The sequence below is a fragment of the Lemur catta genome, chromosome 22 (genome assembly GCF_020740605.2).
Source record: "Lemur catta isolate mLemCat1 chromosome 22, mLemCat1.pri, whole genome shotgun sequence".
NCBI lineage: Eukaryota > Metazoa > Chordata > Mammalia > Primates > Lemuridae > Lemur > Lemur catta.
In genome coordinates this window covers 25,818,567-25,833,856 of record NC_059149.1, presented here as the reverse complement: position 1 = coordinate 25,833,856, position 15,290 = coordinate 25,818,567, and the positions used below count along the sequence as shown (strand labels likewise).

Genomic DNA, 15,290 nt, shown 5'->3' with positions numbered 1-15,290 from the left:
AGCCCCGACACCTGGCGAAGCTTCACAACTCTTGCAGCCTCACACAGGCCACAAGGGACTCACCCCAGCGAAGGCTGCGGATGGGCTGGAAAGAGGGATGCTGGATCCTGACATGAGAATCGGGATTAAACGAGGGCTGAGAACCATTAGAAGGGTGCAAGTTCCTGCGCAATTGCATTTTATTGTGAAATCTTTCTCCAAGTTGTCACCTTTTAAAATACACTTGACACGTGCTTGCCTTTTTTTACTGTTTCACAAGGGACCCTCTTGTACATGAGAGTCTAGGTGACCAGGACAGATGAGGAGACGGAGGCCCAGACACCGACTGCAGGGCCCTGCCTGCTGCTTCTCCCTCCAGTAACGAGGGTGTAACAGCCCGCATAGTGTACGCTTTATTAGTTTAATAGTTTTATTTTTATAGGGGAAAAAAAACCATAATTGAGAAGCAGCTAAATTCCCTAAATGACACTCGTGGAAAGCGGTGGCTCCCACAGCCAGCCCAGGAGAAAGCTGCTGCCATTTGCCTTGGGGCAGTTTAACGGGACGGCAAGCAGCGCCCCCGAGGAACCGAGCAGTGTCACAGGTTGGAAACAGAAACATGCAAATGCACCGCAAATGTCACCGCATTTACTGGGGGAGGAAAAAAACCCACATGACTCTTTGTATGTTAAAGACTTTTTATTTTCAGATCCTTTTAGAGGAATCAATTCCATTAAACACTCTTTACAAAATGCCACAGGGGCCAAGGGGCCCGAGGTTAAACCTTGCCTTTCATCTGGGAGGTGATCCTCTCCGCGCCAAGTCACCCAAGTAGATCACCTGGAAGTTCCAAAGAGGCACATCTACCAGATGAGCCTTCGAAGAAGCCAATCCCATTTGCCACTTCTTTGCTTTCACATACAACTTGAACTCTTACTTTTCTCCATTTAATACAAACCAAAACCCACACTAAAGAATTAAAATGCAGGGAATGGCTTTTGCAGAAGCGAATCTTGACTGGGGGCCACATGCGTCAGACGGTACCTGCCCAGGAGTGAACAGAAAAGCCAGCGCCTCCTGGGCTCCGCGCTGCGGCTGCCCGCGCTGCTCCGCAGTTGCCGAGTGTGGGAAACACAGACGATAAGAAATGAGCAATACAACCTCTTGCGCGTCTTGCACGGCAGACTCCCGGCCGGGAAAGGCTGGTAGCCGGGTGTCGTCAGGCCTGTACACACAGCCACCACCGAAATTCCTCCTCCCCGTCACACTGTTATTTCAACACATCAGCACTGTAACAGGATTTCCACCAAAACAAAAGCTCATTTTCTTGTGTGCCAATGCGTATGTCGTTAAAGGCCAGAGATCAGAGTGTGACAATTCTCATATGCTCCAATCTGACTTTTTGTCCCTAGAGTACATACATAACCTACTCCTAAGTTTGCTCCTCAAATGACAACCATAGTTTTATTTCATGAGTTATGGTGTCCAGACAAGCTGATTAGTTTTCTTTCGTCACTGTGTCTGAGTCAAAATGGGTCACCTGCGGGCCTCATGCAGAATTTAGAAACTAGATAAATGATTTAGGCCTCAAAAACAGAAGTGACTATTTTGGGGACACACAGGAGAGGGCAGCTCAGGGGCCTGGTCAGCAGATGTCCAGCCCCAGCCCTGAAAGCAGTTTCCAGTTTCTACAGCGGAAGGATGAGGGTGAAGGCCCCTTGCCGGGGGACAGTGCCGTCCATTTGCGCTGCTCAGTCTCCGCTGAGCACTCAAGGAGTCCCGACCCCCCATCTTCTGCCCGGGAGGACGCTGCATAAACGTGGCCTGGTGTGGCCACTATCTCAGCATCTTCACCATGTACGGGCCCTGCAACCTGTAGCCAATCTTCCTATAATAATTCCTGGTGCCGACCCCTGCAGAGAAAACAAAGTAAAAAAAAAAAAAAGTGTCCAATCAGTGCGACTTCAGTAGCCCTTAAAAATCAGTAAGTGCTTCTGTCAACTGTATACCCTGCCCCTCTCATCCACAAACCAAATTCTCTTCCACACAGAGCCTCTGTTTAGTAAGTTTGGAACATTTTTATTACTTTGCATTCAAGCTGCATGAAAATATAGAAACTGCTGCGTAGAGAGAAACAAGTCTCTTTCCTTGGTGTCTGACACACACACTCGTAGGCAGGAGCAAGTGTGCAGGCTGTTTCAAGCCCGTAGATTTACGATCCTGCTGGCACCACGGAGCCACTCTGGGTGCTTGGGAAGAGGGGACTGATGTGTGAGATGCCCACGCTCCAAATGAGCCCAGGCGACGCTCCGGTTTCCTGGAGTGTGAAAGACAGAGGCGGGGAAGGTGGCATCTCCACGCAGCCCCAGCAGTGAGGGGACGCGGAACTCACGTCAGTGTCAGAAGTGCGGAGAGTATGGAAGGGCTAATGGGAAAACAGTTTTTTCCTCATAAGTTGGTGGCAGAGAAGTGGGTTTGCTGAGGAGAAAGTGTGGGTTTTCCACATCGGGCAATTCTCCAGCTCCCTGTGGACACCAGACACCAACCAGGTGTCCCACAAGTTAATTCAATTCTGACGCTGACGACTCGGAGCTGGCGCAGACCCCACGGGGTATGAGCTCGAGCCCACCAGGCTGTCCCCAGCTCCAGATGCCAATCGAAGTGGCAGGTCCCTGGGTTACCCGCAACTTCTGTCAGACTTGGTTACAAACCGGGGGATCCTACAACCCCCTCCTCAGGTTTGCTAATTAGCCACAACGGCTCACAGAACTCAGGGCAACATTTCCGTAGTTTACCAGTTTATGAAAGGATCCGATAAAAGATACAAATGCCAGCCAGATTAAGAGGTGCCTACGGGGGGGGTCCGGCAGGGTCCTGAGCACAGGAGCTTCTGTCTCCACTAAGATGGGGGGCACTGCCCTCCTGCATGTGGATGTGTCTGCCATGCCAGAAGCTCTCTGAACCCCGTCTTTTAGGGGTTTTCATGAAGGCTTCATCATGTAGGCGTAACTCAATCTCCAGCCCCTCCCTCCCAGAGCACTGAACGTTCTAAGCTGCTAGTCCTGGCTTGGTCCTTTGGTGACCGGACCCCACGGACGAGCCACTGAGAGTTGCCTTGTTAGAACAAAAGATGCTCCTAGGAACCCCTATAACTCAGGAGATTACAAGGGCTTTAGGAGCTCTGTGTCAGGAACCTGGAAGAGAGGCCAAATTATATTTCTGATAAAAGTTTACCATTTTAACCATTTTTAAGCATATAGTTCATTATTATCAGTATATTCACATTGTGGGGCAGCCACCACCATCATCCGCCCACGGGACTGTTTTCACCGTGCAAGGCCTACACTCCACTCCCAGGAAACACGAACTTCCCACTCTTTCCTCCCAGGCCCTGGCATCCTTCTACTTTCTGTTTCTACGAATCTGACTACTCTAGGGACCTTGTATCGGTGGCATCACCCAGTGTTTGTCCTTTTGTGACTGGCTTATTTCACTCAGCACAACGTCTTCAAGGTTCATTCATGTCGGGCTGAATTTTGAGTTCAGTTTTCTGATACTTCTAACTGAAAATATCATATCATAAAACATCATACCTGACAAGCAAGCTTGAGGACAGGAAGAGACAAACACAGGTCAAGTCACCATTTAAAGTTAGAATTCACAGTGACGTTTCTGACCACCCCGCCCTCCTGCTTAGAGTAGCTAACGGCATAACCCGAGATAAAGCTCCAACTCCTTAGCCCGATACAGTCTCTCCTGCCCAGACTCCTCAGCTCTAGTTCCTTCCACAACTGACCCAACTGCTTTACAGTCCAGGATCAGCGTCGGGAGCCCACGGCGCTGGCTTCGCCACTGCCCTCGGCAGGAGCCCCTGCTGCAAGCGCACTGCCACTCGTCCTCCAAGCCCCACTGGGACACCACCACCTGCAGGGGACTATTTCCCCTACCACGATTCATAGCCTTCTCCCGCCACGCTGGCTGTGCAGCTTAATGCGTCCCACTGTTTAGTGACCACACTGGGCTTTGTTTCCGTATGAGTCTGTCTCCCCTCCTAGAACAGAGCTCTTTAATGCCAGCGGCCTCTCCCAGCAGGGCTTATTACAGTGCCTGGCATATAACCAAGGTGCAGTAACTGTTTGAGGATCTATTATACTCTGTTCCCCTAGTTTTGCTGTGTATATACAAAGAAATGTGCTCCTGGAGGATGTATTAAAAAAGTCCGCTCTATGTTAGGTGCCAGGACTGGGGACGATTCGATTTGAGCGAGAGGAAGGGCAGGACTTCTTGACGTAGTCACCAATTTCCCATCTTGTTAGCTAAGAGACGTACAGGCAGCTTCCTGATTTACACTATGATTTCTATCTAATAAAAACTGCCTCCAAATCATTCAGAAATATTTCTGGCTTTTTATATTTCTCTTCCACGTTTACAAAACAGACACCATTTCAAAGGACTTAAAAATATTTGTCCTGGAGATCGTCAAACATCCGACAGAGGAGAGGACGGTATACGGAACTGCCCTATGCCCGCCGCTCGGCTTCAGCGATGACCGTCCACCCGCCAGACTGCGAGTGCTTCCAGCTTTCTACTCGCGCGAAGCTACCAAACATCTCTCACGGTTCCTTTTTGTTCTGCTCAGCTCAGTTCCTGGACGCATGTTTAATTTTGCTCTTTCATACGTCCTGTGCCAAATAAAGATGACAGTCCAATTTTCAGATTGAGGACGTGCAGTTGTTGGCCTAAGTGCTTTACTTCCAAAAACATGCCACCAGCCTACCTCTACCTGTCCACCACAAATGGCCGCAGAGGGGAGACAGAAGCAGTTCCTTACACCTAACACGGGACTAGACAGCTCTGGGATGACAAAGTTCAACGATCAAGAGTACCCTGATGATCCCGGCATGCTGCTTTACTGGGGTGCATCTAAGCATTTCTCAGTAATGATTCCAACTGAGCCTACAGGCTCCTTGGGCCTCTACTTTCCCCTTTATATAGGGGTGTGCCCTAGAAACTATTCCCACCTTGGGCAGAGGCATTCCGGCCTCACCATGGGCCTCTGGAAGGAAAGAGCCACGTTGTTTGCTGCGCTCCTGCCCTTGTTTTCAACGGCCCTCAGCAGCCCCGCGTGGGAAGCTCCCTCCGGGCCTCTGAGCAGCTTTACGTGTCCTGGGGAGGAAGACTGACCTCCAGCCGCCTGGACACCAGCCTTTTCTCACCTAAACATCTGAACAAAAATACTCCCCATCTGTATTTCTTTGTACCTCTAGTTTCTTGAAAGAATGATTTCCTGTTTCTACAGCCTGCAGAGGAGGCTGGCGAGGGTATCGGTGCCTACACTTAGCCAGCTTAGAGGGGGGGACGCCATCGCCCGGGCTGGGTGACGGCCTTACTCTGCTCCGCTCTCCTCTCCAGGTTTGGCAGGGCTCCTAGAAAGTCCTCCGTCATAGTAACTTTCCTTTTGTTAGCCAGCCAAAAAAAACAATTACTCTTCAGAGCTGACGTCAGCCAACCTCCTGGGCTGACGTGCGCAGGGCGGCACAGCTGTCTCCCAGCCCTCAGCCCAACTGCTCCCATCCTGCAGGCCGAGCGTGCAGCCCTCCACCGATCGCCTGCGGGGTCCTGCCAAATCCCCGGGCTGCGGGGAACGAGCAGGAATCCAATCGCTCCGTGCAGCGGTCCTCAGGGTGCCGGGCTGCAGAGGTTAGCACAACATGGAAGAAGCAGGGGGTCTAAACGCCAGCTTTGTTCTATCCTCCCTGGTACCTCACCCACAAGCAGAATTTACCATGTCCTCCGTAGGCAGGCAAATACTGTCACCTTCACCACTCTGCCAGCTTCGATGATGATGAAAGGAGATACGGTGAACAAGAATACCATGCAAAGTGCCTAGGCTGGCATTCTGAGACTGCGCTCTAGCGACTGGCCTCTGTGATGACCTCCCCACCCTCCACCTCTGCCCCAAGACACACACCTCTTTAGGGAGAAGAAAATAAACTTTTTAATGTGTGCATAAGCTTTACTGTGTATATGAAAAATTACTAAAATGGTTTCAGCTGTGTACTTTACAGCACCTGCAGACCCAGGGAAAGCAGTTAGATTAAAGGCAGAGGACACTCTTGCTCCCGGAAGGGATGAGAGGAGCAGAGTTGCTCGGCGTGTGGAGGGAAAGCCCTTTCCCAAGCAGGATCTCTAGTTTCTTGCTCCCAGGCTGGCTGCCCAACCTGGAGACCAGGGCCACAGCATCTCTGATTGTTCTTCGGAACCAAATGTCCTCAAGCCCAAGCCCCTCACACTGGGGAAGAACTCCTCTGCATTCTGATCCCACCTCCCTCGCCGACAGGTGTGCACCATTCTGCTTAGGGCACACATTTGCTTATTCCAAGTACTGAGGACAGAAGGAAATCACATAAAATGCACATGCCAACCGCCTGGGCCACTGGCTACAAGAGCAGGTTCATTTCACATGCTCAAGCTCTTTAATAAAAATGAGAAATAAAATCACAAAACCTCAAAAAGATTAACCAAAGATAAAAATGGAACAAGCTCAGATGTTTACTTAGGTTCTGCTCTGATTCTATTTCAGAGAGAGAGAAAATACCAGGGAGGGGACGGGCCGACAAGAAACGCGGTGCCTGAACTGGCTGCTACACGGCGCTTTGCTCCTCCAGGTCACCACGGCCTTTCCCCCCAGGGGACAGGTTCCACACCCGAGTCTCAGAACACCAAGAATAAGTACGCTTTTCCTTTAAAACAGAAAATAAACCAAGAACAGGAAATGAACCTAAATGCTACCTCGCTTGTGATTCTGACTAACTCCATCTCACAAAAAAGAAACAGCTTGACAGTTGAGTGACTAAAGTATTCTACCCTTCAGAATGTGACTAGAAAGAAAAGAAGTACATAAAGTATAAAGCTGGAGGAAGAAGAGCTTCTTTGAGAATTTAAATATACCAGGCACTGCATGCTAGAGAATCTCCATGCACCAACTTATTTAAAACTTAACAAGATCTTTGAAATTACTCTCCTAGGAGAAATGTCTCAGAATGGGTCACAACTCAAGGTCACAGTGCTAGGAAGTAGAACTGTAATTCAGACCCAGCCTGCTTGGTCCTATGGCCCGAAGTATTTTTTTCCTTTCTTCTTTTGGCCCCTAAGTATTTCTAACGTGCCATGGCACCTGTGCTAAGAGGCGTGCCCGGCCAGACGTGCCTTCCCCAACTCCAGTTTTGGACAAGTCTGCACTGGCAAAGCACATCCCTTCAGTCACAGTGCAGAAGGGACCCTCAGCTTGTTTCACTCAACTCACCTCCTGTATCTGTGTCCATTTTTTTCAATGTCCTTTGTTTGATAAATCACTATATGAAACTGAAGCACAGTCACTTTCTTTCCATTTCAACAACAGGGCTCAGTAAGAAACAGGAGAATAAATCACAGGAAAGGGTCCGATGACACCGGCAGGTAATGAGAGACTCTGTGAACAGATAAGGCCCCAGCAGAGCAGTCCCCACTCGGGACTGTATTCTGAGAGGCTCCACTTTGCAGAGGGGGAGGGACTCCCGGGGCCAGGGTGACATCTAGATGACCCAGATAAACCATAAGCCTTGTCCGGGACAATTACTGCTATTAGATGCCTGCCAAAAGGAAATAGCTCCTGCTTGGAGGAAGCTAACATCATCTAGGCATTAAAGTATTCTTGAAAGCAAATTCTCATATAGAATGCTCAGGAAAGGGTAAAAAATGATGAGGTACACTTTGAGGCAGGACAACATGACAAAAAACAAAAGACTGCAGGGACTCCAACATTTGGCATAAATTGTAAAAGAGCTATTGCTCACTATGTTCATGGAGATAGAAGCTGAATTTAAAGATGTCTAAAAGCAAATGGAAACTATAAAACGTGACATTACAGAGTTGAAAAAATACCAGAAATCAGAGAATTTAAAATGTAAAATAAAGCCTGAACATGGTAGCTCATGCCTATAATCCTAGCACTTTGGGAGGCCAAGGTGGGAGGACTGATTGAGGCCAGCAGTTGGAGACCAGCCTGAGCAATATAGCAAGACCCTGTCTGTACAAAAAATATAAAACTCAGCCAGGTGTTGTGGCATGTGCTGGTAGTCCCAGATACTCAGGAGGCTGAGACAGGAGGACTGCTTAAGCCCAGGAGTTTGAGGTTGCAGTGAGCTATGGTGACGCCACTACACTCTAGCTCAGACAACAGGGCAAGAGTCTAACTCAAAAAATAAAAATAAAAATAAAAAAGTAAAATAAGTGGGACTAAGCATCAATAGATGGGCTAAGGACCTAGCAGTAGATTAGATACAGCTGAGTTAGTTTCTTCTGACTTAACCTTGCAGTTGACTATCATATTAACGACCAAGCATGGAGAAACAAAATAATGTGGGTGGGGAAGAGGATACGAAACACAGTAAATACAATAAATAGGTCTAAAATATGTTTAACTGGAGTCCCAGGAAGAGAGGTGGACAGAATGGGATAGAGTCAATATATATGAGTTAGAGGGTGAAAATTACTCAGAATGGATTTTAAAAAAATCAATTCACTGATGAAAGAAGCCCAAGGAAGATCAAGCAGGGTAAATCCATACCTAGAAACATCATATAAAACCAGAGAAAAACAAAGACAGTCTGAAAAAACAAAGATGGTACTAAAAATATCCATAAAAGAAGCCTGAGGGCTCTCTATCCTCAAAGTCAGACAGCTGATTTCCTGACTGCAACCTGCAACATAAAAAGTCAGAAAATAGTGGGAAGATAAGATTCAAAATGCTGAAAGAAAATAACTGCAAACGTAGAATTCTATACCCAGTAAAAACTTCCTTTAAGCATGAAGAAAAATAAAGGCATTTTCATACAATTAAAACTGGAACAATTTGCTACCAACAGATTATTGTTAAATAAATGAGTAATAACGAACAGTCAAGAAATGCTTGCAAACTACCCAAATATCCAACAATAGTAAAACAGATAAACTGTGGGACACCATATGACAGAGTCCTATATGTCAATGAAAACGAATAAACTACTTTAGAGATGCAGCAAGGACTGGCAAAGTCGTAAATATACCAGTACGTTTAAATAAATATTGACTGAATGATAATGTCTTATGGATTTGAGAAAAACTCTCTCTCTCACACACACATACACACACACACACACACACACACACACACACGAAAACAGGATATTTAAATGGCCAATAAACACATGAAAAGGTTAGTCAACTTCAGTCAACAGGAAATGAAAATTGAAACCACAAAGAAATGCCACTACACACTCACCAGATTGGAACAATTTGAAACTCATACATTCCTGGTGAGAGTGAAAATTGGTAGAAGCATTTTAGAAAATCACTTGGCAGAATCTTCTAGCTAAACATATGCACTCCCTTTAACCCAGTAATTCCAGTCCCAGGTATATGTTCCACAGAAATATGTGCTTATGTGTGCCAAAATATATACCCAAGAATGTTCATAAGCCTAAACTAGAGACTACCCAAATTTCCAACAAGAGTTAACACAGATAAATTATGAGATATCTGCATAGTGGAATCCTATGTATTAGTGAAAATGAATGAACCATAGTGACACAAAGTGTGACTCAATCTCACAATAATGTTGAACTAAAATAGCCAGGACAACAAAAATAATAAAGCTAAACTATATAGTTAAGGGATGCATAATTAGGTAGTAAAAGATAAAGAAAAATAAGGAAGAAAATACCAAAAGTCAGGATGCCGGGGGGGGTGGGGTGGGGGGGAAGCAAGAGGGGAATAGTGGATTACGACTGGGAGGGTACTTTTTGGGTGCTGGTTATGTTCTTGACGTGAGTGGGGATTACAGGGTGCCATAGTCTGAATCTGTGTGTTCCCCCCAAATTCCTATGTTGAAACTTAATCCCCAACGCAACAGTATTAAGAGGCAGGGCCTTTAGGAGGTGATTAGGTCATGAGGCCTCCAGAACTGTAAGAAATAAATTTTTCGTTTATGAGTTACCCAGACTAAGGTATTTGTTACAGCAGCCGCAACAAACTAAGAGATATAGGCCTTGATGGAACAATTCATTGTTTAACATTTACTGAACTTTCCTATTTGGTACAGTTTACAGTAAACTTTTAAAATGAAAAAGAAAAGAAGGAAGATCACTTAATCTCAACTATGTGAATACTTGTTTAAATGGGGAACTGAATCAATTCTTCACGTCCATGGAAAAACAATCAAGATAACCTGGGTTGTGACTCCAACTGAACAAAGAAAGAACATGGAATTATGAATGTCATTTAATAAAGCAAGAAATAATGAAGGAAGTTTAGTTGATCAAGTTATTTACTCAGTATGTACTAAGAGCCTGGAAATTGAAGAGTTCTATCTCCTGGAATTCTTCAAGGAAAGAAAAACTCTGCCTTAATAATTTAGACATTTTCATGTCTGAAGCAGGAAAATGAATTAGCTATCTGGAGGGCATTCCTGTTCTTTGAAACTTACTTGTTAGGACACATTGCCAGAAATGTGTTATTGAACTAAATTAAAATTGAGTCCATGTCACACTCTCGCAGTCAAGCTTGAAAAGAGAAAATATGTTAAATTCTTTGAAACTTAAATCTAATTTTTTTGGATTAGATACAAAAGACTGAGATGATGATTCATGATTGTTTAATAAAATCAGTGAAAAAAAACTAATTAAAGAAACTGTTTTAATTACGTTTGGGTTCAATTAATCAACTATTTGAGTGCTGGATACATGCTTACCAGTGTTAATACAAGGAAATACATTCATTAGTTTCACTCATTTGCTATTGAAATGAGACTTTATTATATCTCATTGATCTCCTGGTAGGATGGCAATATTTTACTCCTCAACAATGCACACTGAAAGAAAGCTGGGGAAAGGTTTTTATTTTGAATGTTTGAAATCATGAATCAATGAACTCAACGACCCTCAATCATTGAGAGAATTTTTTTCCTGTTCTGTTAAAAAAAAAAAGAAAATCTTACAAAGCTTTAATAAGTAAAGATTATCTGCAGAATGTTAGCTCTTCAAAGTAGTTGGTTATTACAAGTCATTAATATAGTACATTAATATGTTATTCTCCATCACCTTGGACATACAGAGAATACCTGAGCAGAGTCTGCTAACCAAGCAGTCTAAAGGTTCTTCTGTATGTTTTGAAAAAGCTATAGCAAGATAATAACAAAGTATGGAGCAAAGAATAAAAGCACGTAACTTAAAAGGCAGTATAGAGAATCTACATAGAAGCTACCATGGGTAACTTACAGTGTAGTCTACACAGCTGCAGGATGGCAACCCGTGTTCCTGGAGCAGCTGTAATTCCTTCCCCTTGACAGTGAGCTAGACTCATTTACTCGGTCCTGAGGTTAGGTTACAAAAAGACGATGACTTCCATCTCAAAGGGCTCCCTCTCTGACCACTCCCACTGGGGGCAGCAAGCAGACCTCTGGAGAGGCTCATGTGGCTCAGTGAGGAACTGAAGCCTGCCAGGAACTGCACAGTGAACTTGGAAGTGGATCCTTCAGCTCCAACTGAGTCTTGAGATGATTATAGCCCTGGCTGACACCTTGACTGCAGCCTTGTGAGGCCTGGAGCCACAGGCACCCAGCTAAGTCACTCTCAGATTCCTGATCTACAGAAACTGTGAGATAATACATGATTGTTGTTTCAGCCACTAAGTTTTGGGGTATTACTAACACAGATAACTAACATAGATATTCTGGCGTTACAAACTGGTACCTGATGAACCTACACATGAGTAAATGGCAAGCCGTGGAATAAAGATTCCGGAGAGGAGCTAGGCAGCAATGCCTCCACGGGCCAACTGCAACAGAGACACCAATTAGCAAACATCTAGCTAATTCGTTATCTAGCAAAGTAGTATTCTATGTTATCAAGGCAAGTCTGATTAATAATGCTGCTGAAATTAGTAGAGTTCTTACAGCAAAGCAATACCATATGTTGCATCTATTATCTTTAAAAAAGATTGTAACAATGATAAATCCCATTGGAACATGCACCAAAAAAAGAAACATGTACGATCCTTGTTAGAATACCAAAATGGAACAGAAGAATATACAGAATATAGAAAGTGTGCATTTAATTAGAGGACATTTAGGGGATAATGTATTAAAAAGATAAATTTTTATAAAGGACTGAAGCAGAAAGTACAAAAGGGCAAACAATCTTTCCCCTTCCATTCTGATAAGTCCTATATTAACACACGCACACGTGCCACAAACTGGTTTGCATTTGGCAGGCTTCCTGTGTCCATCAGCAAATAGATATGACATAAGGAAGAAAGCTTTTCTAGGCATTTTGGTAAGGATTAGGAGTCCATTATCAGACCTAGTTACAAATGTACCCTTTTCAATTAGATTATAATGCAAAGAATAAAACAACCTTCACCTGAAAACCAGGGTGATGCGTAGTAGCCTGGAATACAGGTGAGTTTCTGGGGTGCAGTAAGTAAATCTCAGCCATTTGTAGTTTAATGAAACAAAACAAATACTATTTTCTGCCCACCTATGATTTTATTAATCTATTGTTCTGGGGTACAAGACCATTAATTTCAGTCCTAGGAAGCCATATCGATGATATAAGTAACACACACACTAATTTTCTGACCAGTAGGAACGATAGATACAGCTCGGAGCATCATGATTAAGAATGATCTCATCTTTTTGTGACTTGTTTAACTACCCTATATTTAAATTCTTCCTCCCTTCCTTCTTCTTTGGCTTTTTAATAGATTTAAACAAAATGGCTATCAGTCCCTGACTTCAGTGATTTCTATCATTAACCATTCAGAAATTTTCCTCATTTCTCACCATCATTGTGTGATCTATCAGCCTTGTACAAGTCTTGGCCAATGGCCATATTAATTTTCTGCTCGAAAGAACACAAATAGAATACTGCTTATGACGAAGGTAGTCAGGGGAGCTTGGGGAATAGTTGTTCGTCTTGCTGCATAGCAATTAGCTTGGCAAACTGAGACAGTAACATGATTGGATCTGATACTTAGCCAAAATTGCCAAAAGAAAAAATTCATTCTGTTGGGGGTGTTAAATGGCTTTTTAAATAGTAGCTATCAACAGTTATATTTGCCCTTTGGAAATGGTACGGGCAGTGTGACATCAGATCTCCAGTTTCCATGGTGATTATTAGTGATGGCATTGCAAATGTTGTGGTTAGCCTCTCTGGTATAAATTCCTTGCACTTTACATCAGAAGAGAGGGAAAAGAAAAACTCCATCATCTTAATATTTTTAAAGGAAAGAATGCTGATCATCTACGCAGAGAAACATAGTTTTTAAATAAAATTTGTTAACTTTAAACAGATGTGTGTTGATAGCTTCTATCTGGGTAAATTGCTAAAAGGTACTAAAGCACCTGGACTTAATAGGGACTAATGAATTGCTTAGATATTTAGCAGGAATTAGCTGTTATTTTCTGCCTCCACATTATTTTATAAACTGGTTCTTCTTATAATACTAACTTATGCATTTTTATATGCAGAAAAAGAATGTTTTCTTACTCTGAAGCAATTAATCTGGAGTTGAGAAATAATCTGGAATCTAAGTAGGGAGAAAACTCATCTTCCTCTGTAGTTAAGCATGGTAAACGAGGTGCAGACTGAGTGAGTCGCCCAGCCCAAGGCGAACACTCCGGGAGGGCAGGGCCACATCTTCTTTCTGCTCCCTCAGTACACAGTAATTTTGAAGTTGATGAGGCTAAACATTCCATTTTTGCTTTAATTTTCACATGCAGAGTTGATGGTTAACTTTAAAACAGTTTATTAAGACAATTATATGTACTTTGGAAAAAAATAGAATGAATAAACTTAAAAGCCTCTCTTTTAAAGAAAGTGTTTCATTTGACTTTGATAAACAAGAAAGTAGTCTTTTAAAAAAATCAGCTATAAAATACAGTGTATATCTGTAAACAAAGTATATTGAGGTAACAGATAAAAAATAATTTGTTTATTAATAAGGAAAAGAAGGATAATGATTCAAATCAGATCTGCTATGTACTTAATAATATTGTCTAGAGGCAGAATCAAAGATTACAAATCCAAGTTACAGAAAAAAATCTGGCAAGACAAAGGGAAGTCATAATGAATCAGAATGTAATTTTAAAAATTCTACATAAATGCATTACTCTTCCAGTAGGAGTAACCAAGATGATAAATGATTCTGTCTCTCCCTTACTCAAGCTACTAGTGATGCCAGGACGGAATATCTAGGCCGCCACTGTGTATGACTTATACAAAAGCCTACAGACCCAGAACAAGGATGGATTTGCAAGAAAGGTCAGAAAAAAATGGAGGATGGTTAGGTCACAAAGGATCACCAGTTGTGACTGAAGTTAATATGCATTCACAAATCATGGATAGAATTAACTACCTGTGGGAAACTTTATCATCATTTTCATCACCAAACACTCTACAATGAGACTGAGATCATTAATGATGAAACTGAAGGGTCTCCTAATATGGCATCAGAAAAGGCTCTACCTAAAATGCAATCAGTAAAACGTAATTGGTCGTGTTGAGAACTAAAGAAGTTAAGATACTAAGGGGCAGAATTCTAGAGTCAGAACTGTTAAAGATAACCTAAACCACTTGTTTTTTAATAAGGAAATAAAGGCCCACGGAGATCAAGTGAGATCATCCTGGATCACCAGGAGAGCTACTAGTGGCAAAGCAGGAATGGAATCCTGGCCACCTGCACTCCCCCCGCCCTCCCACGTCAGTGTCTCTTCTCATCTCATCTAATGAAGCATTGTTAACGAAATGCAGCCCAGGAACACCAGCACTACCATAAAGAGATTTTCATTCTAAGGGTCAACTTATGGAGAATAACTGTTTCACTTTTTATAAAAACCAATTAAAACACATGTACACATATCATTGTATTCAAGTCAGAAAGACCAAACGCAAAAGGAGCAAACATGGAAGGGAAAAAACAACATTAATAATAATAAACACTTGACATCTGCCCTCCTTGAAGTTCTGAATAATGGACTTCTAAGGTGTCTGATTCCAAAACTTAAATACAACAATAATGTATTACTAAACTGGAGAAATAATGCATTGCCTATAGAGCAAATGTTCTTGGGTTTTTCATTTGAAGGGTGACCAGAGCGTGAGTCAAAGTCAAGGCCCATGTGGTTTCCCCTACAGAAAGCAATGGTGGGGCTATGAGGCCAGAGTGACAGGAAGTAACACCAGGTCCTTCTTCCTGAACAACTCATTTCCGTTTCAAGAAGGCACGCCAGGGTT

The 15,290-nt window shown here is 43.4% G+C and overlaps 1 protein-coding gene across 3 annotated transcripts in view; it reads right to left on the bottom strand.

Moving 5' to 3' along the window:
• Window positions 1-663: 663 nt before the first annotated feature.
• ELP3 (elongator acetyltransferase complex subunit 3) overlaps window positions 664-15,290 on the bottom strand; it is a 65,514-nt gene continuing 50,887 nt past the window's right edge. For all 3 annotated transcript variants that reach the window (XM_045535548.1, XM_045535549.1, XM_045535550.1), the window contains one exon: window positions 664-1,892. In XM_045535548.1, the coding sequence (XP_045391504.1) occupies window positions 1,816-1,892 (77 nt within the window). In that variant the 3' untranslated portion in view covers window positions 664-1,815. The remainder of the gene's footprint in view (window positions 1,893-15,290) is intronic.